The sequence below is a fragment of the Apteryx mantelli genome, chromosome 2 (assembly GCF_036417845.1).
Source record: "Apteryx mantelli isolate bAptMan1 chromosome 2, bAptMan1.hap1, whole genome shotgun sequence".
Lineage (NCBI taxonomy): Eukaryota > Metazoa > Chordata > Aves > Apterygiformes > Apterygidae > Apteryx > Apteryx mantelli.
The window spans coordinates 30,278,785-30,297,264 of record NC_089979.1 but is presented as its reverse complement, the minus strand read 5'-3'; the positions used below and the strand labels follow the sequence as shown (position 1 = coordinate 30,297,264).

General features: G+C 39.6%; 1 protein-coding gene across 1 annotated transcript in view; it reads left to right on the top strand.

The window, feature by feature from the left end:
* Positions 1-18,480, top strand: part of GAREM1 (GRB2 associated regulator of MAPK1 subtype 1) — a 103,854-nt gene that overhangs the window by 11,839 nt on the left and 73,535 nt on the right. Inside the window, exon 2 of the mRNA XM_067292315.1 lies at positions 13,463-13,603. Within this exon, the coding sequence (XP_067148416.1) occupies positions 13,463-13,603 (141 nt within the window). The remainder of the gene's footprint in view (positions 1-13,462; positions 13,604-18,480) is intronic.

Genomic DNA, 18,480 nt, shown 5'->3' with positions numbered 1-18,480 from the left:
AGGGATTAGTGCTTAGGATTAGGACTGTTGTTGGTCAGAAGAGAATTACATGTACTACTTAGTGCTGTGTAGCTTTGCTTGCATTTCTCTTGTTCGTATTCCTGTATTGCTCAGCTACGCTCACTGTACCTGAACGTAACAAAAACAGCCCGGTGCCAAATTACACTCGAACATCTACAATTTCTGTGTGTGTATGTGGTCAGTTTGTGTTTGAAGAGGCGTTCCTCTGTTATTAGTGACATTTGAATCTTTCCAGGTTGAGCCAAAGGGGGAAGATTGGCATGTTTGCAATACAAAGGACATAGCACCGCTGGCTGCGGCTGCTGAGCGGGCGCTGTGTGTGAAGGCTCAATTAGTGCGTGCACGGGCTCTGACGGCATTGTGCAAGCGGCCAGGCCGCTTGGAAAGCAGCCAGGTGGCAACCCTACTTCAGAGCATAGCTGAACTTTTGCTTGCTTCCAGCTGTTTTTATTCCATCCCTACCCAGATGGCAAAAAGCAGAGGTGAGTTAAAGTGGAATGATGAGTTCTTTCGAAGCCAAAGAAAACTATGCTTGAGCAGCTCCTGCACTTTGGCTACTTTATTTTTAATTGGGAGTTTGTCCAAGATGCCCTAAGTTCAAACAGGGATCACTGCTGCGCCACACAAAGAAGCATAGTGTCTCTTTAGGACTTGGGATATATAATGGGAGTACTGAGCATGCTTACTTGGGTACTATTTTAAAATACCATCTAATTATAAATAACTGACAATAGACAGCTCCCCAGCTCTCATAATGTGCCCAGGAAAAGTTTGAATGAATAGGCTGCTTTTTTTGTCTGCTGGAGGAGTCTGGAATCGAATTCTAGATCTTAAATCCATGAAGTTGGTGGGGTTAAAGGTTTCTTTATGGGCGTCCTGAACCTAGAGAGCCCTAATGAGACTTTCCTGACAGGACTTCCAACTGTGCCACATGGGGAGATAGGGCTCCTGAAGCAGCTAAGATGCAGAGCCACATTTGGTTTGTTGGTTAAAACAACCGCTTTCTAGCTGTGTTTGGAAATAAATAGGAAGCCAATAAAAGCATTTAGTGCAATGCTGACTGCTGACCTCCCACCTCTAGGTGGTTCCTCAGCAGCCCCCGGTGTTGAAAAGACACTTGGAAATGTTTCCTCCAGTGGACGTCACTGTTTATAGCTGCTCCTGAGCAGGAGCTTTCTAGCAGGAGGAATGCTTGTCTCTAATAAAGGAAAATTTCAGCTCCCTTATTGAGATATTTTAAAGGAGTTGATTTGGATGACAACAGACTGGTCAGGAGTCTCATTATTGCTATGTTTTTCTTTTGGTCAGGTAGTTCTGTCATTCTCTTTTTCTATACTTATCAGATTGTTTATGAAGGTAACCATTTTGGATTCTTAAATTCCAGACCTGTTGCCTTGATTACAAAGGACAAATAAATACTTTTAATCTCTATTTTTTTCCCCAACTTTGGCAATATCAGTCTTCCATTGCATGCAGGACTGTTTCCATTCTAATTTAGTGTTACCACAGAGAGGGGGAGAAGTTTTTACATGTAGATCTGTCATGTTTGGTTTATTTTCCATTTTAAACTAAGTTATTCAGCTTTCTTGTTCTCAGTATTTCTAACCCTTAATCAGTTTAGGTATGGCTCAACTTAGGGTTCTTTGCTCTTACTCTGAGCACTTCAGATATGTGATCTTGGGCAACTTCAAAAACAGAAAACTTTCTTCTGTAAGAATCTCAGCTTTCAATTAATTGGGTGACTCTGAGATTACATTTTTTTCCTTAAAATGTAAGATATCATGATAAATAGTTGGCACCATTCAACGTGTTGCAGAGTATTAAAACAGAGTAGTTTAAAGAATTGCTGAAATTTTCTACAGTGGTTTGTAAGTACCCAAGGTAATTGTTCTATTGGATCAATCATATAGCTAAATCTGTAATGCTGATAGAACAAGTCTTCGGTTACATCTGATGATGATCAGCAATAATAAGCAGATTAATTATGATAGTGACAGAAATTTACTGTGTTTTGGAATGCAAATGTTAAGACATTGTTGTACTGAACTTTTTTTTTTCCTTGTGTGGGGGTGGAGAGTAGGCTGTGTTGAAAGATGTGCTTTGACTTGTTTATTTTGGATTCGTAAAAAGTAAAGGTTTCCCATTCTGAGATGTTTGTTCTGAAGGCTTGAAACAAACACAAACAAAGCTCAGTTATATCTAGGTTCTTCCTCTTTTTCCCCCTGCCCCTCACTAGTTTTCTTATGAACACAAAGAAAGCAAAATGCCAAGATTCAAATTCTGGGATTGCTAAAGTCAGCACCGATGGCAGTGGCACTAGAATTTCACCTGGTATTTATTTAAAATATTTGTACTCCTTTTTCCTGCAGTAGTTCAAGCAGGTCTTGTGAATCTTTGAGGTGCTGTCTCCTATGCTTTCACAGCTAGTGAAAAGCTTGTATTGGAACACAGTGGATTTTTCAGCGGCTTAATCTGTCCCATAGCCTTATAACAAGATTATGGCTTATGCTGATTTGTTGCAACAGCGCTGGTATATCCAGTAGTTCCAACAGCAAAATGCTAATCCTAAAGAAATAAAACTGTCTTCTTGCTGGCAGGCATGAGAAGAATAGGGGGATGGGAGTCTGCTCTCCTGGTAGGTAATTTGGTAGGTGGTAACTTGAGTTCAGCATCAGCTGGATTGAAGCAATTTGATTATATCTGGCTTTTGCAGAGGGATTGGGGATTGCAGAAGCCAAGCCGTGTCTCCTTTCTCTTGATTCTAATATACGTAATGCTCATCCTAAGCAAGGTTTGATTACAGTATGGTGGGGCTGGAAGTTTAAAAAATGCGTGAAGTACTGCAAGTAGCGATATTTGGCAGTCTGAGGGGAATGCTGCCCTTGCCTCTTGCCTGCTGAACCCATAAGGTCAGTGAACAAACTGGATGCCCTGTTGTTCAGGCAGGATTGTGAAATTGTTGCAATTTGGCCAGCTGTAGCTAACAACAGTTGTTTCTTCCACAGGAAAAGGTGTACGGAGGGGCTTCACCTAAGATAAAATATTTCTTGTAACTGCATCTTGCCCAGTTCTTTCTGAAGCTGCAAAAGATGCAGCCTCTTTCCTCCTATAGAGGATCTGTTTCACTCGATACTGTGTGTTGTGGTTATTGAAGCCAGGTTGATCCGAAATTAACAAAAATAATGGGATTCAGTTTTTTGATCTATTCTCAGCCCTGCCATCGGCACTCTCTCTTAGGGAAAACTTTCAAGTTCTGATCCAGGAGAATTATGTCTTGGCATCACTGGTTTACATGAAGCAGTTAGTGCAGTCCTCTTTGTGCAACCCCTTCACTTGTCTTGGCTCTGTAAGTTGCCTTGCTGTAAGTTAACTTACTGCTCTTTCGGTTGGTCTGCCACATAGAGATACTATGCAAACATAATATCTAAGCTTCATTGTCTTTGCTGAATCTGTATTCTGTATTTGGGACTTTCGATGCTGGGCACTACTTCCTTCGACTCATTAAGCTCTTGGCTTATTCACACCTTGTCCATGAAAGTAGCACTGGTTCTCTCTCCCTCCGCTGTCCAAGGCTGAGAAAAAAATGTGGGTTTTTTTTGTTTTTTTTTTTGTTTTTGGTAATGGATCTTGCTGCAAAAGAGCAGTTTCAATCAGTTGCATGTCTCATTTTGGGTTGGTTGGGATTGGATAATTCCACTGGGTGTTTCCTATGCGACTTCTGCAGTGAAGTACCAAAAGGTCAGTGGAAACCTCTTGGTGAGTTTGTGAGACGTAACCTGAGCTCTCTTGTGGTTCAAGATATTCCCACGGTTAGGACTGCAGTCTTGTAAAAAAGCAACTCTGAAGTTCAGCTGTTTGGATCTTAATTTGAGAGACGGCACCCAAGGTTTTCAACCGACTTTTACCTGATCTTCCCTGCTTTAGTTGCCTGCCACTTTTTTTTTTTTTTAACTTGCTTTTGACAAAAGAATGGAGAATATGAATCTTCTTAAACTCAAAATGACTATGAATCCTTACCCTGTTAGGGGAACCCTTTCACCTACTGAAAGATGTGGAGTCTATTCAGTTGATGAAACTTCAAATCAAAGTTATTTTGAATCTGTTTGGAGAGAAGGGTGCTTGGCAGGAATTTGAATTATGATAGAAATTCTGGTTGATCCAGATAACAGGAACCAGCCGAATAAGTGAATATGCTCCTGGAATGGAGCAACTTCATGGAAACACATACTTAAAACTACTTAAAAAATTCATTGAGAAGGATGAAGGAAAACTGGAAGGTGAGGTTGATTGCTAACGGTCCTCGATACAACCAGAATTTCTATTCCAGATACTTGTGTTGCTATCTCAAAATGCTGTGTAGCTGGGGACAGTTTGTTACTCTCATCCACTGTGCTCAGACAAAGACAGTCAGATGAGACCACTGGCAGTCTTTCCTAATGAATTGGTCTGCTTTAAATTAAAAATTTAGTATAATACACTTTATAGGCCTGAGATGATTAAATTTTAAAGAGATTTTTTTTTTTTTTTCATCTTGCTCCTAGAAACAGCAATATTTACCCTTTTAGTTCACTGGCAGTCCATGGTTTGTTTTTTGCATGATATACTTCCCATTCAAGTTGTTTTGCTTTTCTTTAAACGAAGAAGTTTATCTGACTAAATAGATAACTTCTTTTATAATTTTCTTTTTGTGTCTGTATGGAATGACAAAATGAGACTGATAACATGGAGAGGCTTTCAAAGCAGGTTTTTCTTCTGTAGTAGTAGTCTTCTCCACAATTGCACGCCCTTTTTACTTCTCTCTTCTTAGATGTTTTATGCAATCGTAACTCTTCCAAGCATCTGTTCAGTCAGAGTGACACCCCCCCTGCCCCCCCTCCCAATTTTTAGTCCTTTTAGTCCCAGTATTTGCTTATGTTGCCATAGGTGGTGGTGTTCATGTAATGGTTGTGGGTTTTTCTTTTTTCTTTTTTTTTAACTCCTTTAAGAAACTTTTAAACTTACCCCATTCAAATTCCCCTCACTGCTTCAAAATGGAAAATTCAGATATTCTCACCCTGTTGAACTCTACCTCTGACCTTTGTTATAGACCAGCATGTTACTTTGGCAGAGGAAATAGTACTGGCAGGCTGAACAGCTCATTGTAACCAAACCAACCCAAATTGTAACCAGTAACCAAAACTACAGTGTCAAAGCTTGACCCGCCCCCCCTCCCTCAAATAAATGTTGAATTAGGGTGTCTGTTACTCTTTGACATTCACTGAGGTATGTCTCTGTAGATAGATACCCAAGGGATAATCTACAATATGATGCAGCATGAAGATTAATTAGTGTGATTCCTCCCCTCACCCTCCTTCAAGGTTCAGAAAGGAGTTATTTGTCGTGAGAACTGAGTTGGTGAGCAGGTGTGATCTGAAAGATATTTTTAAAAATTTCCATTGTCCTAATTTGAATATTCAGACTTAAGAAGTTTGTGTTTCTTCCCCCAAAATGTCAACTCCAAACTCAGCATTATACAAGAAGAAAGGTTTAAGTATTGGTAAAATAATCTGTAGGAGAAGAAGCACCTGTTCAGCCAGGGAGATGTTGCTATGGTAATATGACTGAGTGCTGGAAATGAAAGATTATGTATTGATAGCATCCTGGTGGATTAGAAGTTGGATGGGAGCAATTCCTGTGCGCTGGCCCAGCTTCAGTTTGTCTGCAACAGCATAACCATTAGATAGCTATAGATGAGGTCAATGCTTTTAAAGAAAAAAGGCTATTTGCTCATTTGTTTGTTCTCTCCCCTTGATAACAATTATTCAGGTGCTTTCAGATGGTCACGTATGGCAGCACTGAAGGTATTTGATTAACCAATAGTATATAGTAGGTTCATCTTCTACTGAGTTGTTCCATACTCTTTTTTTTTTTTTTTCTCCCCAATTGCATGTCTCAAAGAAAGAAAAGGTTATTTAGGAACATGCAGTCTTGTCCTCTTAAGTGAAAGAATTCATACTATCCTTTGAATTTAGACTCCAGTGCTAAGATTAGGTGCTAAGCCTTAAAGATACTGGAAAACTGACTACCTGGAATTCTGTTCTGGACCCCATTGCCCATGCTGTTTGTTTGTGTATGTTTTTCAAAGAATCTGTGCTCTTACTAACATAGAAGCAGCTATACTCAGTGTGGTGGTGGTTTTAAACACTAGCAATGCTTCTGTGGCTGTTTACATCAAATGAGACTAAACTGAAGTTCACAGTGAAAAATTTTTGTGATACAGCCTGACATAGACAAGGCCTTGATCATTTTGCTTATTTGTTTTGCATGGAACAAGGAGTTGCTGTCTGTCATCTTCTGTGGACAGTTATGCATATTTTTCAAGAGATCAGAAACCCAAACATTGGATAAGAAGTGAATAAGAAGTGAAGTACTGGGAGGTGTTTGAACAGTGTATAAAGAGTGAGCCCACTGGTGAAAGGAAACACAGACTCCCAGTTGAGAATGGTCCTGAGTTATGATGGATTCTCTTTAAAGGCAAAAAGATCCTGTGGTAGCCAGCCTGGTTTTAAGACCTCATGATACATGAAGCCTACCTTGAAAAGGTTCCTGTTATCCCCGATGCTCACAGACCCTCTTTGCCAAGAAGGCTAAAACTAGTGTGAATAATCTGCAGTTAGTAGGTTCTCCCTACTCACAGTTGGGTGTTTCTGACCTGTGCTCAGTCTCTTGAGGTGCTCTGTCTTGGTGGTGCTAGGCCCTCTACTTCCCATTTTTAGAAGGGGGAACCCTGTGCTTTTATGCCTTGGCTTCAGCTGTTACCTGCTGTGAATCTTCCAGTAAGTTCAAAAGAAACTGAGTTCCTCTTAAAATGTTACCTCTTTTGGGAACTATGTGACTAGCAAATGTTTGCAGAAATACAAGTTGGCATTTTCAAAAATGAGCCAGCTTTTATTAGTTGACTGGTGTACAGTGTTGTAGATTCCTTCTTTTGGGGTGGAAGAGTGAAGCTGGCATTCCCGTTTGTGCAAGTGTGGTGACCTGTCTCTGACCTAAAACATCTCTCTGCACCAAGCAGTGAATTCCATATTACTTTCTTGGGAGCCTTTGTGGTGGGATCCTATTTTTTTCTTTTAAACAGAGGACTGTAACTTCATTTCATACTAGCTGTGGCTGTGCTTTATTTTTCATGATACTATAGGATACTGTTAAGGTGTGTGTTAATGCATGGCCTGTTTGACCCTCAGGAAGGGAAAGGATCGCTACTCTTTGTCCAATGCAGAAGATATCATGTGCAAAAGCCTCCTCAGTGCTATGTTAGCATGATTAGTAAAATAAGAATTTCAGTTCTTTGTTTTTTTTCCAGTTTCTAAGCATTCTGCTTTCTCTTGCCTTCCCGGTTACAAAATAAACCTTGGTTGCTAGTCCTCCCTTGTAACGCTAGGCATGTGTTGACAGTTCTTCATAGTTAGTTCACAGCAGACATGCTTACCTAACCAGACAGCTACCTCTTTTTGCTGTTCCAGAAATTAACTTTCCGGTCCTAGCAAATGTTAGTACAAGCATGAATGGAAACAAGTTGAGGTGAGTCATGTGTGTATGTTAATTTAAAAAAAAAAAAAAAAAGAGGAATTTATTTTCCTTTTATTCTCCATGTTAACGCCCACTAATTATGGGTCATCTTATGTAGCCGGATACTGTTCAATCAAGCCCCAAATGTCCTAAAACCAGCTCATGCTATTAGTCTTTTTTCCTTTTGTCTTTTAATTTCAGCATTGGTACTGAAGCTGGGATCTGTTTCTTACAAAAAAAGAAAGCATCTGACAGAGAGGAGAGATACTGCTTTTGGTAGGATTTTTTGTTTGTGTGTTCCAAATAACCTCATTTAGGTATTGTCTCAGCTCCAGAAGCCACCTGTTTCTGAGGGTATTGGAAAAGGTTGAGAGTGCTGGAGAATACATAAGACATAGAAGAGGCATTTTTGTAGATATCTGTCTGACTATCCACTGAAATGATTGCTGCTGAGATTTTCCTATATAATAACACGTTAGGAGGCTATGGAACCTTAGATGGAATAATTAAAGCCTGCCACCTACTTAACTGGCCAAGGCAGGCTGGGGGCTACGCTTAATTGTACAGCATCTGTTACCTGGTTGCAGATGGAGTTCAGACTTACTGAAAACACATGGCACAAAGTCTGGATGAGTTTTCCCTGGGGTTTAGCAGGCATCTTCTTCACCAGCTATTTCACTAAGCAATCTTCAGTTTCTTGTGAGGTCTTAACTCTTTTTTATTTTTAAAGCTTTTCATTCCAGGAAGAGCAAAGTCTGCATGCTTGAACTAATGCACAAGGGGCAGCCAAAAGCTCGCTCTGTGATGAATGAGATAAGAAAAATGTCTCCTTAACCATCTTCCTGGCATGAGGAGATGGTCTCTAGCTCATCTGGCTTGTTAAAATGGTATCTGTTACGTTGCAAGAACCCTGAATGTGACTTCCTCTTTTTCTTTGACTTGCTCTTTACCTACTATTTAAATGTCTCCAGACGTGAGCTTATGCTCTAAGGCAGTGATGCAGACTCCTAGCCAAGATGACAAAATGTGTGGCATTATAAAATGTTTATATTCCTGTAGATCGCTGCTTATTTTTAGCGGTGTAGTTTGTGTGAGTGAATGAGTCATGTTGTTCTTCACATTTTGCAGTAACTTGAATGTCAGTTTCTCAATACTAGAATGAAAAACTCAAAAAAATTTTTGTTTCATTATTTTTCTTTAGTGGTTGGTGTTGAAATATCACTGCTATCTTTGGCAAACCAGAATACGTGGAACTTTCAGGAATTTTGTTTTGTGGAACTTAATGGGTCAGGCTTTAATTGTTAATCCAGAAGGAGGCAAAAAGGAGATGGGAGTGCTCGGACTTTTCAAAATTGGAATGGTCTTAAGTTCTACTTCCGAGGCTTTACCATAGACACTTGGAAATTGTGAAATGCCAAACAGTATAAAAGTGCCCATCTTTAGAAAGTAAATGGTGGCAATAACTTAGAGAGAGGGCAGTGCATGCTTCAAAAGAAACATGCTACTTTGTGTGCTCCAATGTTGCCATATATAAACTCAGTCCCTGCACATAGCCAACCACTGTTTTCTCGTCTGGTTCTGAAAACTGCAAATGAGAACAGGAATTCATCTCTGAACTCATAGACTGAGAGAGCCTGCTCCCAGTCTTTCTGTGATTTTTGACTGTTAATCTGAGACTGGGATTTTTACAATGACAGAGTCAAGATTTGGCAAATGTGAGTGATTGTATTTTGGAACTGGAAAGAAGTATTAAAGAAGTATTGGCATTTAATGAAGGTGGCATTTAATAAGCCTGGGAATCTTAATTAAGCAATTACCTTTTGTTAACTGTATCAACGTGTGAAGAATTTTCTTTTCAGAGTCAACATTCCCTCTGCAACTGCCTCTGAACAATGGTGTGGGTTTTGCAATATTTGTAGTTTTTAGAAATTCTGTGAAAATGGAGCTTTGCCAATCAAATAATTTAAAAAATGGTAGGCTGCTAACATTTTCTTACATTTGATTTGGAATGAATACGTGAACAGCTGTTACGGTGCTGCTTCAGCGATGCATGATGAAGTAGCCCAGCTACTGATCTCTGTCGCAGTGCTTATAGGATGACAGCTTGTGTAGGAATACACTGGCTAACTTTTCAGTTCAGAGGTGTGATACTTCTGTTGTTAGTCATGGTTGGGTGTTGACGATTTACTTAAGATTTACATGCTGTTAGCGAATCATGGGTTTCTTAGGCTTTAATATGAATAAACTTGACTCATATTTTGGAAAGTAGACGACAACTTTGGAAGGGGTGGGGAAGTGCATGTGATAATTCATTGCTTCTCTGGCTTTTATTTGGGGGGGGGGAACAGCTCAAGTACTTGCCTGTAGATTCTTTGTAGTGGTTTAATTATATTTCAGGCTTCTGGGGTGGGGAGGAGAGGGCAAGAAGATGCAACTAATCCGTATTTGATCATAACAGACAAAATTGTTGCTAAAGATGAGTGGCCTGTGTTCTCTGTTTTCTCATGACGTCTGATCTTTATGTAAGCAGTAGTGTAGGAGTATGCTGAGTAGGTGAGAACGGGGTTGCATAGTTTGTGTATTTGAAGCCTGATGACTTCTCTCCTGCATAGTTAAATTGTGATTAATGAAAGGCTTGCATTACTGAAACAGGAAGAAGATCAGATTGGATGTGTGTGTGGCTGTTTGCAAGGTATGGTCGGCTGAGAAACGCAGAGAGGGCTAAACGCTGGGTGTGCTTGGGCCAGGAACAGAGTGGTATAACCAGGGTCAGAGATGTTTCCTGCCTGGAAGATTCTTCTCTCCGTGAGAGAATCAAGTGACAAGGAGTGTCTTCCTATTAAGCAACTTCAGGAATTTGGTTCATCCACAGTAGGAAAGATCAGAACTACATACTGAAGAACAACATATTGCATATTGTGAGGGAGTCAGAGAGACCTTAAATTCCAAGTTACGTCCTCTCCACCACCTTTCCTCTGCTCAAACTTCCATGACACAGTATGAAATTCATTTCCTTTTTAATGCGTTTGAGCAAATAATTGGTGTAATAAGAACTGTGGTTTCCAAAGTTCTGTTTAAAAACTACAGCTACTTCCAGCTGCAGGCTTAATTATGTAGTCACTCTTGGGCCTGCCTTAATGTCTTTTTGCACTCACATGTCCTATCCAGTTTTAACAGAGTAGCTGCTTAAACAGATGATGGCATGTGAGCTGTGACTGGAAGCATCTTTGCATAATGGATGTCTTTATTTTACTGAGAAATTTTCTCAGACTCTTCAAGGGTGACCCATACTATAATTATTTCCCTGCAATCCTGGACATAAAATTCAGCCTTTATTTAGGTAATGTTCTGGAATTATAACTTCAAATTGTAAGGCATAGAAAAAAACATATCAGAGATGCTTTGTATTTCCTTCAAAACTTGTTTACCATTGTCAGTGAAACTACTAAAATACTAGTTCATCCCTTAGGTGTCATTGTTTTATTTTGTTTTGGGATGGAATAATTAGTTGTTGCCGTGGTTTATAGAAAGCATGAGTGTAACACTCTGAACTGAAACATGAGTCTTGGTTAACACTGTATATTATTATTATAATGTTTTCCCTTGAAATTGTAAAGGTGGTTGTTGTAGCAAGCTGAAGAGAATTTTTATGCGTTATTAGGAGTAGTGTTGTGAGCAAAGAGAACAGAAGGTGCTCAAAGGCAGATGCTTTGGTAAAATTGAGCAGGTGCATGATGCTTTTACCAAATAACTTAATTCCTTTCAAGATGTGGAGGGGATTGAAGAGTTTTCCTCTGTTGTATGGCAATTTTGCTGCTCCTCCTTAGGCTTTCTGAGGTCCCTTCTCCCATGCTCCTAGCATACTATGGGTGCAGGTATGGTGCTATCAGATATTAAACAGACTGTCTTCTTTATTGGGATGCCAAGGAACATGTTCCAAGTAGCATTCAGAAACCAGTGCTTGAAATGTCACATTCACTTGGAGGCTGCTGTCTGTGCTATGAATAAGAAGGAAACCTGAAAATAGTACCTTCATGGGAGAAAGAATAACTGGTACTGGTGAGCTCCTTCTGCCTTTGTTTTGGGTTTCCTCCCGCTGTTACAAGAGATTATCCATGTTTATAAATTAAAGCCAGACAGGTGCAAAACAGGAGCTCTTTTTGAGGTTTAACTGGCCATGGAACAGCAGACCAGGAGAGTCCATCTCTTGAAATCTGCAAGTTGGGATGGGTCTCTCCCTTTCCTAGCCAAGTATAAGTTTCTGGAGAGACTACCTAGAATTGTGTGGCCTGTGAATGTCAGAGCAGGTGGTCTTAATGGTTTCTTCTCATTTTAAAATCTAAGAATTCTCACACATACCAGTTGTTGTATTTTGAATTGTGTAGGAGGGTATTTTTTGATAGAATGAGAGCGTGAAATCAGGCAGGAATGGCAGTGTGGTAGCCACTGCATACAGTGGAAATGATTGCCTGGTGTGGACATAAAAAAAAAAACAACAATGGGAAGTGTCTCTCTTTTTGCAGAGACTGAGCAAGGAAAATATCTGCCGTCTAAGACTGAGAAAGTCTAATTCTTCCCCTAACTTAAGAATATCACAGGGCAGTGAAGAGAATGTGCAATTTGTTGTCTTAGCTGAAGGGAATGGATTTTGTCCAAACTTGATTCCAGGGGTAAATGACTTGCTTTATTTTTGGCTGTAATGGCAGAGGGTTGGTGGGAAAGAGGGAAAATGAAATCTAAAGCTTCCTGTGTTTAGTGCCCAAGTGTTCCTGAATGTTCGTGCGACATGTGCATGTGTCTGCTTTAAAGACAACTTGCGAAAGACCCACAAAGTGTCAGATACATATTTTAAGCACGATGCACAAAGTTGCATACAACAGGGCGTATCATAGCAGATTGCTCTTACTTCTTTACAACCCTGTTCAGTACGCTTTTCTCAAACAGTGTATCGTATAGCAAATAGCTTATCTGCCATGACTCTTGCAATTGCTGGAGAGCCAAGCCAAGCACTTTTGTCCTGATTGGACACTGCAGCCAATGTGTGCGCTTAGGAGGGGTAAGGGTACTTGCTGGAAATGCAGAGACTTGAGGATTTGACGGGGCAGAGGAAAAAAGGAGAGCTCTCAGGCAGTGTTTGGGATGGATTTGACAAACATCAAAGTACAAGAAAAGATATTGCAAAGATGAGTTGGACATGACCTGGATTTTGGGTTTTTTTAGTTGAATTTGTCAGTGAGAGAAGACTTTGCATGTTAAAGTTTTTTGTTAAGTGGCAAGATTAAGCTTACAGCTATAGGAAGGGCTAATTGAGTAGTGAGTGGGAAAGGGATAGAATGATGGAGTTAAAATCTCTGTATCTGAAAGTATGATACCTAATTACTTAATAGCAATGAACAAGACTTGGCTTCAGATGGCTATAGGTTAGTGTGATGCTGATCTTTTAGCATATGAAAATGCACTTTTGTCCTGATACCTTGCAAAACCTAACAGCTGATTTGTTTGTTCATAGCTTTCCTCTATTTAAAAATCAAAATAGCTCTCAAGGATTCGTATTATGTGAGATAGGTAGACACAGATGGAGATATGAAAGCCTGCTTGTTTAGAAAGCTGAAAAAGGAGCCCCAGAGCCATTGCTTGAGTAATCAGAATTACATCTCTGTGGTACTTGTATTCAAGCATTGTTGTTTTGTTTTTTGTTTGCTTTTTTCCTTTAATATAAAGTGCTTGCATTGCAGAATGAGTATTGTCTAGCATTAAAACTTGCTTAATTTGATTTTTAAATATCAAAATGTCTGAAAAAATAAGCAGTAATAGGAAAAAATTGCTTATTGTTAAGTTTCCCTTATTATTCATGCAAAAAATGTGATTTAAGAAAACTACATGTGTTTTGCAGGAGAAGCTGTAGAAGGCCTTCGAGAGAGTGATTATCTTCTGATTCATTCATGCCGACAGTGGACAACAATTACAGCTCACAGTCTGGAGGAAGGTCACTACGTCATAGGGCCAAAGATAGAAATCCCTGTACATTATGCAGGTAAAGCTATCAACCTGAAATAGAAGTTCAAAGAGAATAAATTGCCTACCAATTACATTGATCATTTTATTTGACAGAGAGAAGCTATGTGTCTGTCAGTGACTGTGATTTAACTTTTTAATAATGTCACAGAGCACAGGAGATACTGGCTTACTCCCAGGGCTAGATGTATTTCATCGGGCAGCACATTGACAGAATACATGGCTACACAGAAGAGTCAGTTTTAATTCCAGTCTAACCAATTGCCAGTATTTTTCATCTGTGATGTTGGTAACAAAGTATGGAAGTTTGAAAATGCCATGAAGTGTTCAATCAAAGATGGAATGGATTTTACACTTCACTGCATACTCAAGTTGGGGGGGATTTTTTTTAATATTTCCATGTTAAAAATCAGAGATCATTCATAATAATACTGAAGCTAACAGTATTAGCTACTGGGAAGTTAATGCTTCTCAGTAGCTTCTTGTCACTGACTGCCTTTTTGGATGATGCAGTGTTACTGTTGTTCCATGTACATATAGTGCAACTAACTAATCAATACTTACTGTACGATTTCAAATTAGTTTTACTTTCTTAAGAAGTTATTTCTAATGATGTTTCCTACTACTTAATATCCTTTTTCACAAGTTGGATAAGAGAATACTATACAAGTGGGGGATACTTATCTAACTGCAGTAAGATACAAAAATTTACAAAGCTGGAAAGTGTTAACTGAAGGAATCATCTGGAAAGAAGTGGAACTTAGTACCATGCTTTTACTCTGTCTTTGGTATAGCCAATTGTTAAATGAGTAATCTGTTCAGCTCTCTTACTATGTCATTTAAAATGTTGGTGTAATGAGAGTGTGCTTAGTTGTATAAGAGCTGACTGAAATTTTTTGGTTTAACCACATCAGTGCTGTAACTGCAGTGATGCACCATATTTCAGTGATGGAACTTATTTCAGTTGCCTTGTTCCGTGCCATTTTTCCTTGGAGTTGACTTCTGGAAGGTTGATTTGTTTAAAGCCACTTTTAAAAGCTTCAGACTCATGGCACATGATGTCATAATACACATGGCATTAAAACCCTCTGAATTTAACTTTCTTAGTATAAACAGCTTCTAGTGCTTATGCTTAGTAACAGCTTTTTTTTTCTTTTTATACCTCCTGACTGCTTAAGCCTCAGTGCAGAACCCAGATAAGCACCTCACATCCTACAAACTGAATGGTGCACTTCAGAATCCTCACTGTGATTCCTGGAAGAAGAACAGGAATTATTTGCGTGAAAGAAGATTGGACTCTTTAAGAGTTTAGTGAATCTTGGATCCTAGTTTGTAAAGAACTTAAAAAAAACATCTGCTAAGCAGGCCTTCCTGACTCTTTATTCTTCATTCATTTGTGGCTTATTTACATAGATATTGGCAAAATCAAAATCTAAACTGGTTGGACTGTCCCCTAAAATATATATTTTGCTTTCAAACAGCCTCCAGAAGGTTCCCTTCCATAAACCCCTCACTATTGAGATGAAAAGATAAGAAAGTTCAGAAACTGCCATTTAGTGAGGGCACTTGCTAAATGTGTGATGGGTTCTGACACTGCCAAAAATGCTCAGTGCTAACTTGCAATATTGACCTGTGTGGTATTGTTGTGCTATGGGCTCATCTTGAAACGAGGGAAGTGTGTAAGCCTATGAAGGTTAGTTATTAGAGCACTGCAGTCTGGTGCGTGGGTGCTAACATCTAAATGTATTCAGAGACATCTTCCATATCCTAAAGATAAATTTATGCTGCAGTTGACTGCCATACAGAGATCTCTAAGTTAACACTAAGTGAGCTTTCAGCTCTGCATTGTGTGGTGTGCTGTTGAGTTACTGATTTTGGGATCCAGAACCCTGCGGTATAGAGGCTAAGTTTAATGTAGCTGCCTAAAAAGACTTATTATGTTGGGTACTGTCCTTGCTGCAGTTATGCTTCTAGTTCTGGAACTAGCTTGGGCATCTGCTCTGCTCTGCAATAAGCTGGAAAAAGGCTGGGAGATAGGAGCGCTCCAGGATCATTAGTCTTCCTGAGGAGGAAGTGTTGTTACTGATGGGTAGGGCCTTCAGCTGGTGATTGCCTTGTGAGCTCACTGGTGCAGCCCCTTGTTTGCATGCAACATCTTTGTCTTTTACAAAAAACACAATTGGAGCAGTTGGCAGACTGCTTTTATGAGGTACTGCCATTAAGTTTTTGTTTTTAGAGCAGGGATTTTATGTCCTTGTAGGAAAATGGTTCTAAATTTTATTGCTGTGTAAATTTAGGGTTATAGGACTCAGCTGATCTTTGCATGCTGTGAGTTCAAGCTTCTGTTGAGTGAGACATGTAGTATGAACACCCAGTTGTGGGTGAACACCCACTGTTTAAGCCGCCTACCAGAAAAAACCTCAGACATTGAATGTAAGAGTTCATTTAAAATGACTTTCCAAGCTTATTTCTACTTCACAATTTTGTTGGGGTGGTGATGGTGGTAAAGAGTTACTCTGTTAGTGTGGCAGATTGCACAATGGTTTTGGTTGCAGCTGTGAAGCAGAAAGGGAAGTTGAAATTAATTTCATTCTCCTGAGATTGTGAATATAAGTACTACAAAGTCATCGCTCACATATGTAAATACTAGTATAAAGTAAATCTTATTTTGCTACTTGCCAAATCAGATTTTAGTGTCGTTATTAGACCTAAATATCAATAAAGCCTTATTAAAGAAGAAAAAGGCTGTATTTCATTTAAGTGAAGTCTCATTAATGGAACCTCTGTGTTCTGCTGTCCTGCTGATGGTACCTTCCTGACTGAGAAACTGCTATAGGTGTTTGCTTTTGTGGATGTGCAGTATGGTCAATTTTTTGCTATTGTCGTCAAGAAACAGTCATATGACAGCTGTTAGTCTGAGCATTCCCTCTTGAATACTCTTTCCAGTTTGCTTCTCTTTAGAGTAAAAGCTAAAGTTAATGTAGCATCTAGTTCAATTTTCATGTAATTAAAACCAAATGGCTAATGTGTTTCCAGCTCTTAAAACAGAGGAGGTCTTCACGTGCATATAGAATGAAGAGTAGATCAGAATTACTGCCCTGGTAGTGTCCCGGCTTGGTATAGGAGAGCAGACTTCATGAGAGTCCAAGATACACCATTACAACTTATGGATGTTGCTGCGGTGTCCTTTCCTTTGGTACCTATAGTTTATACTTGATGCTTAAATGGAAAGCAGTAAAGACCTTGTTATGAGCTAGCTTTATATAATTCCTGGTACTATGATATTCCTAGTACTAGACTTATACTGTAAACAAAGAACGTGTGCCATCTCTACCCTCCAGCAGATGACAAATGTTACCATACTTTTGGCTTAGGCAGGGCTTTATATCTTTACCTTGGTAAATGCGTACTGTAGTAACCTCTGGAAAATACTATTGTATGATCTGAATTTGGAACACAGGAGGCATTTTGATATTTTGCATTAGACTTCACTGTGCTGCATCTTGTCAAGAGGAATGCCTCTTTCTTCTGTGCAGAGGTGGCTGTAGGGAAGGATTTGCAACACAGGTATTCCTGACCACTTCTCAAACATATTCCTGAAAACTGGAAGTGATTTAAGTAGCTGTATGGAGGCCTCAGATGTTGTCTGGCCCGGGTGTTATGTTCCAGGGCTATGCAGCTCAAAACCATCAAAACAGTTTTTGAGGTTTTATCAGCTTAAGCCACAGAGGTCTCCTGCTCTGACTTGAAAGAGCTGAGGTTCAGACTAATGTAAATGTCTGTGTTACATGGCCACATTTAGTTATGTGTGTGGATTACTGCTTTGAGAGTTTATAGAATTGGATGTGGTTGCTTAAAACTTGCTGTATGGGAAAAGCAGTGCAGAGGGCTGTAGAATGAATCACATGTGTGTGCGTACTCTCACCTGTGCAATGTAATCTTTTTCCAACAGGCTGTACTGATATTGATGAGTGTTTGCAGGGGAAGAAAAACTTTCTTTGGAGGAGTTGGAGGCGACTGGGTTATTTTGCTCAAAATATTCACTATCATATTCAATTGGATCATAACAAGACCTTTACGATTGTTTTTAGGGCTTTATCTTTGTTGTTGCAACTGATGGTTCATTTGCTGTCCTGTCCTATTTGCTACAGGGTTTTTCTCCCTCTGAAAGCAAGAACTCCTCTTCTGAGGTGATGTTCAAACAAACAAAAATGCACATGTAAAATTCCCTTTTTTAAGCTTCTGATCAGCTTTGCCCAGGGTTGAGAAGGAATTACCTCCTGCATCAGTGCTGCCATCTATGCGTTCCTACAAGGTAGCTAATAAAGAAAATATTTCTATAAGAAATTAGAAAGTAACACCCTGTTCCAGGGTGTGCCACATTGTAATGTATCCGGGGTGTTGGAAATACTCGTCCTGTGACCTCATGCCTCCCAGCCACATAATGAAGGTGAAGGTGTACAATTACTAACACAGAATAATCACTTGTACCTTGTCTGGTTGCTTACCTAAGTATACTGATAGCTTTCCTGATGTCTTTTTAAATGAAGAAATGTAAAACCTTGTGATGTGACCCTTTCCCAGGTGGGGCAGCTTGTGGGAATGAGTCAGATATCCCTTCTCTGATTTTAGAACTAGTGTACAATGAACATCCTACTGAAACCTGTTTCTACTGGTTTGATTTATTAATCATGGAGCAGTGCCTGATAGGCCTGTTCCTTATTGCATCCTGTTAACAGGGAGGAAGACACTGTCTGCAGATCTTCTCAAGAGTGAACTTGCCTTTTCAGTTGTGGGGCTGGAGAGCTCGCGGAGGTTTTGCAACATGCAGCTTCAGAAGTTTCTCTCGTGTCCAGAGACGTGCCTGCCTCTAAGACACAATTTTGAACTTCCAGC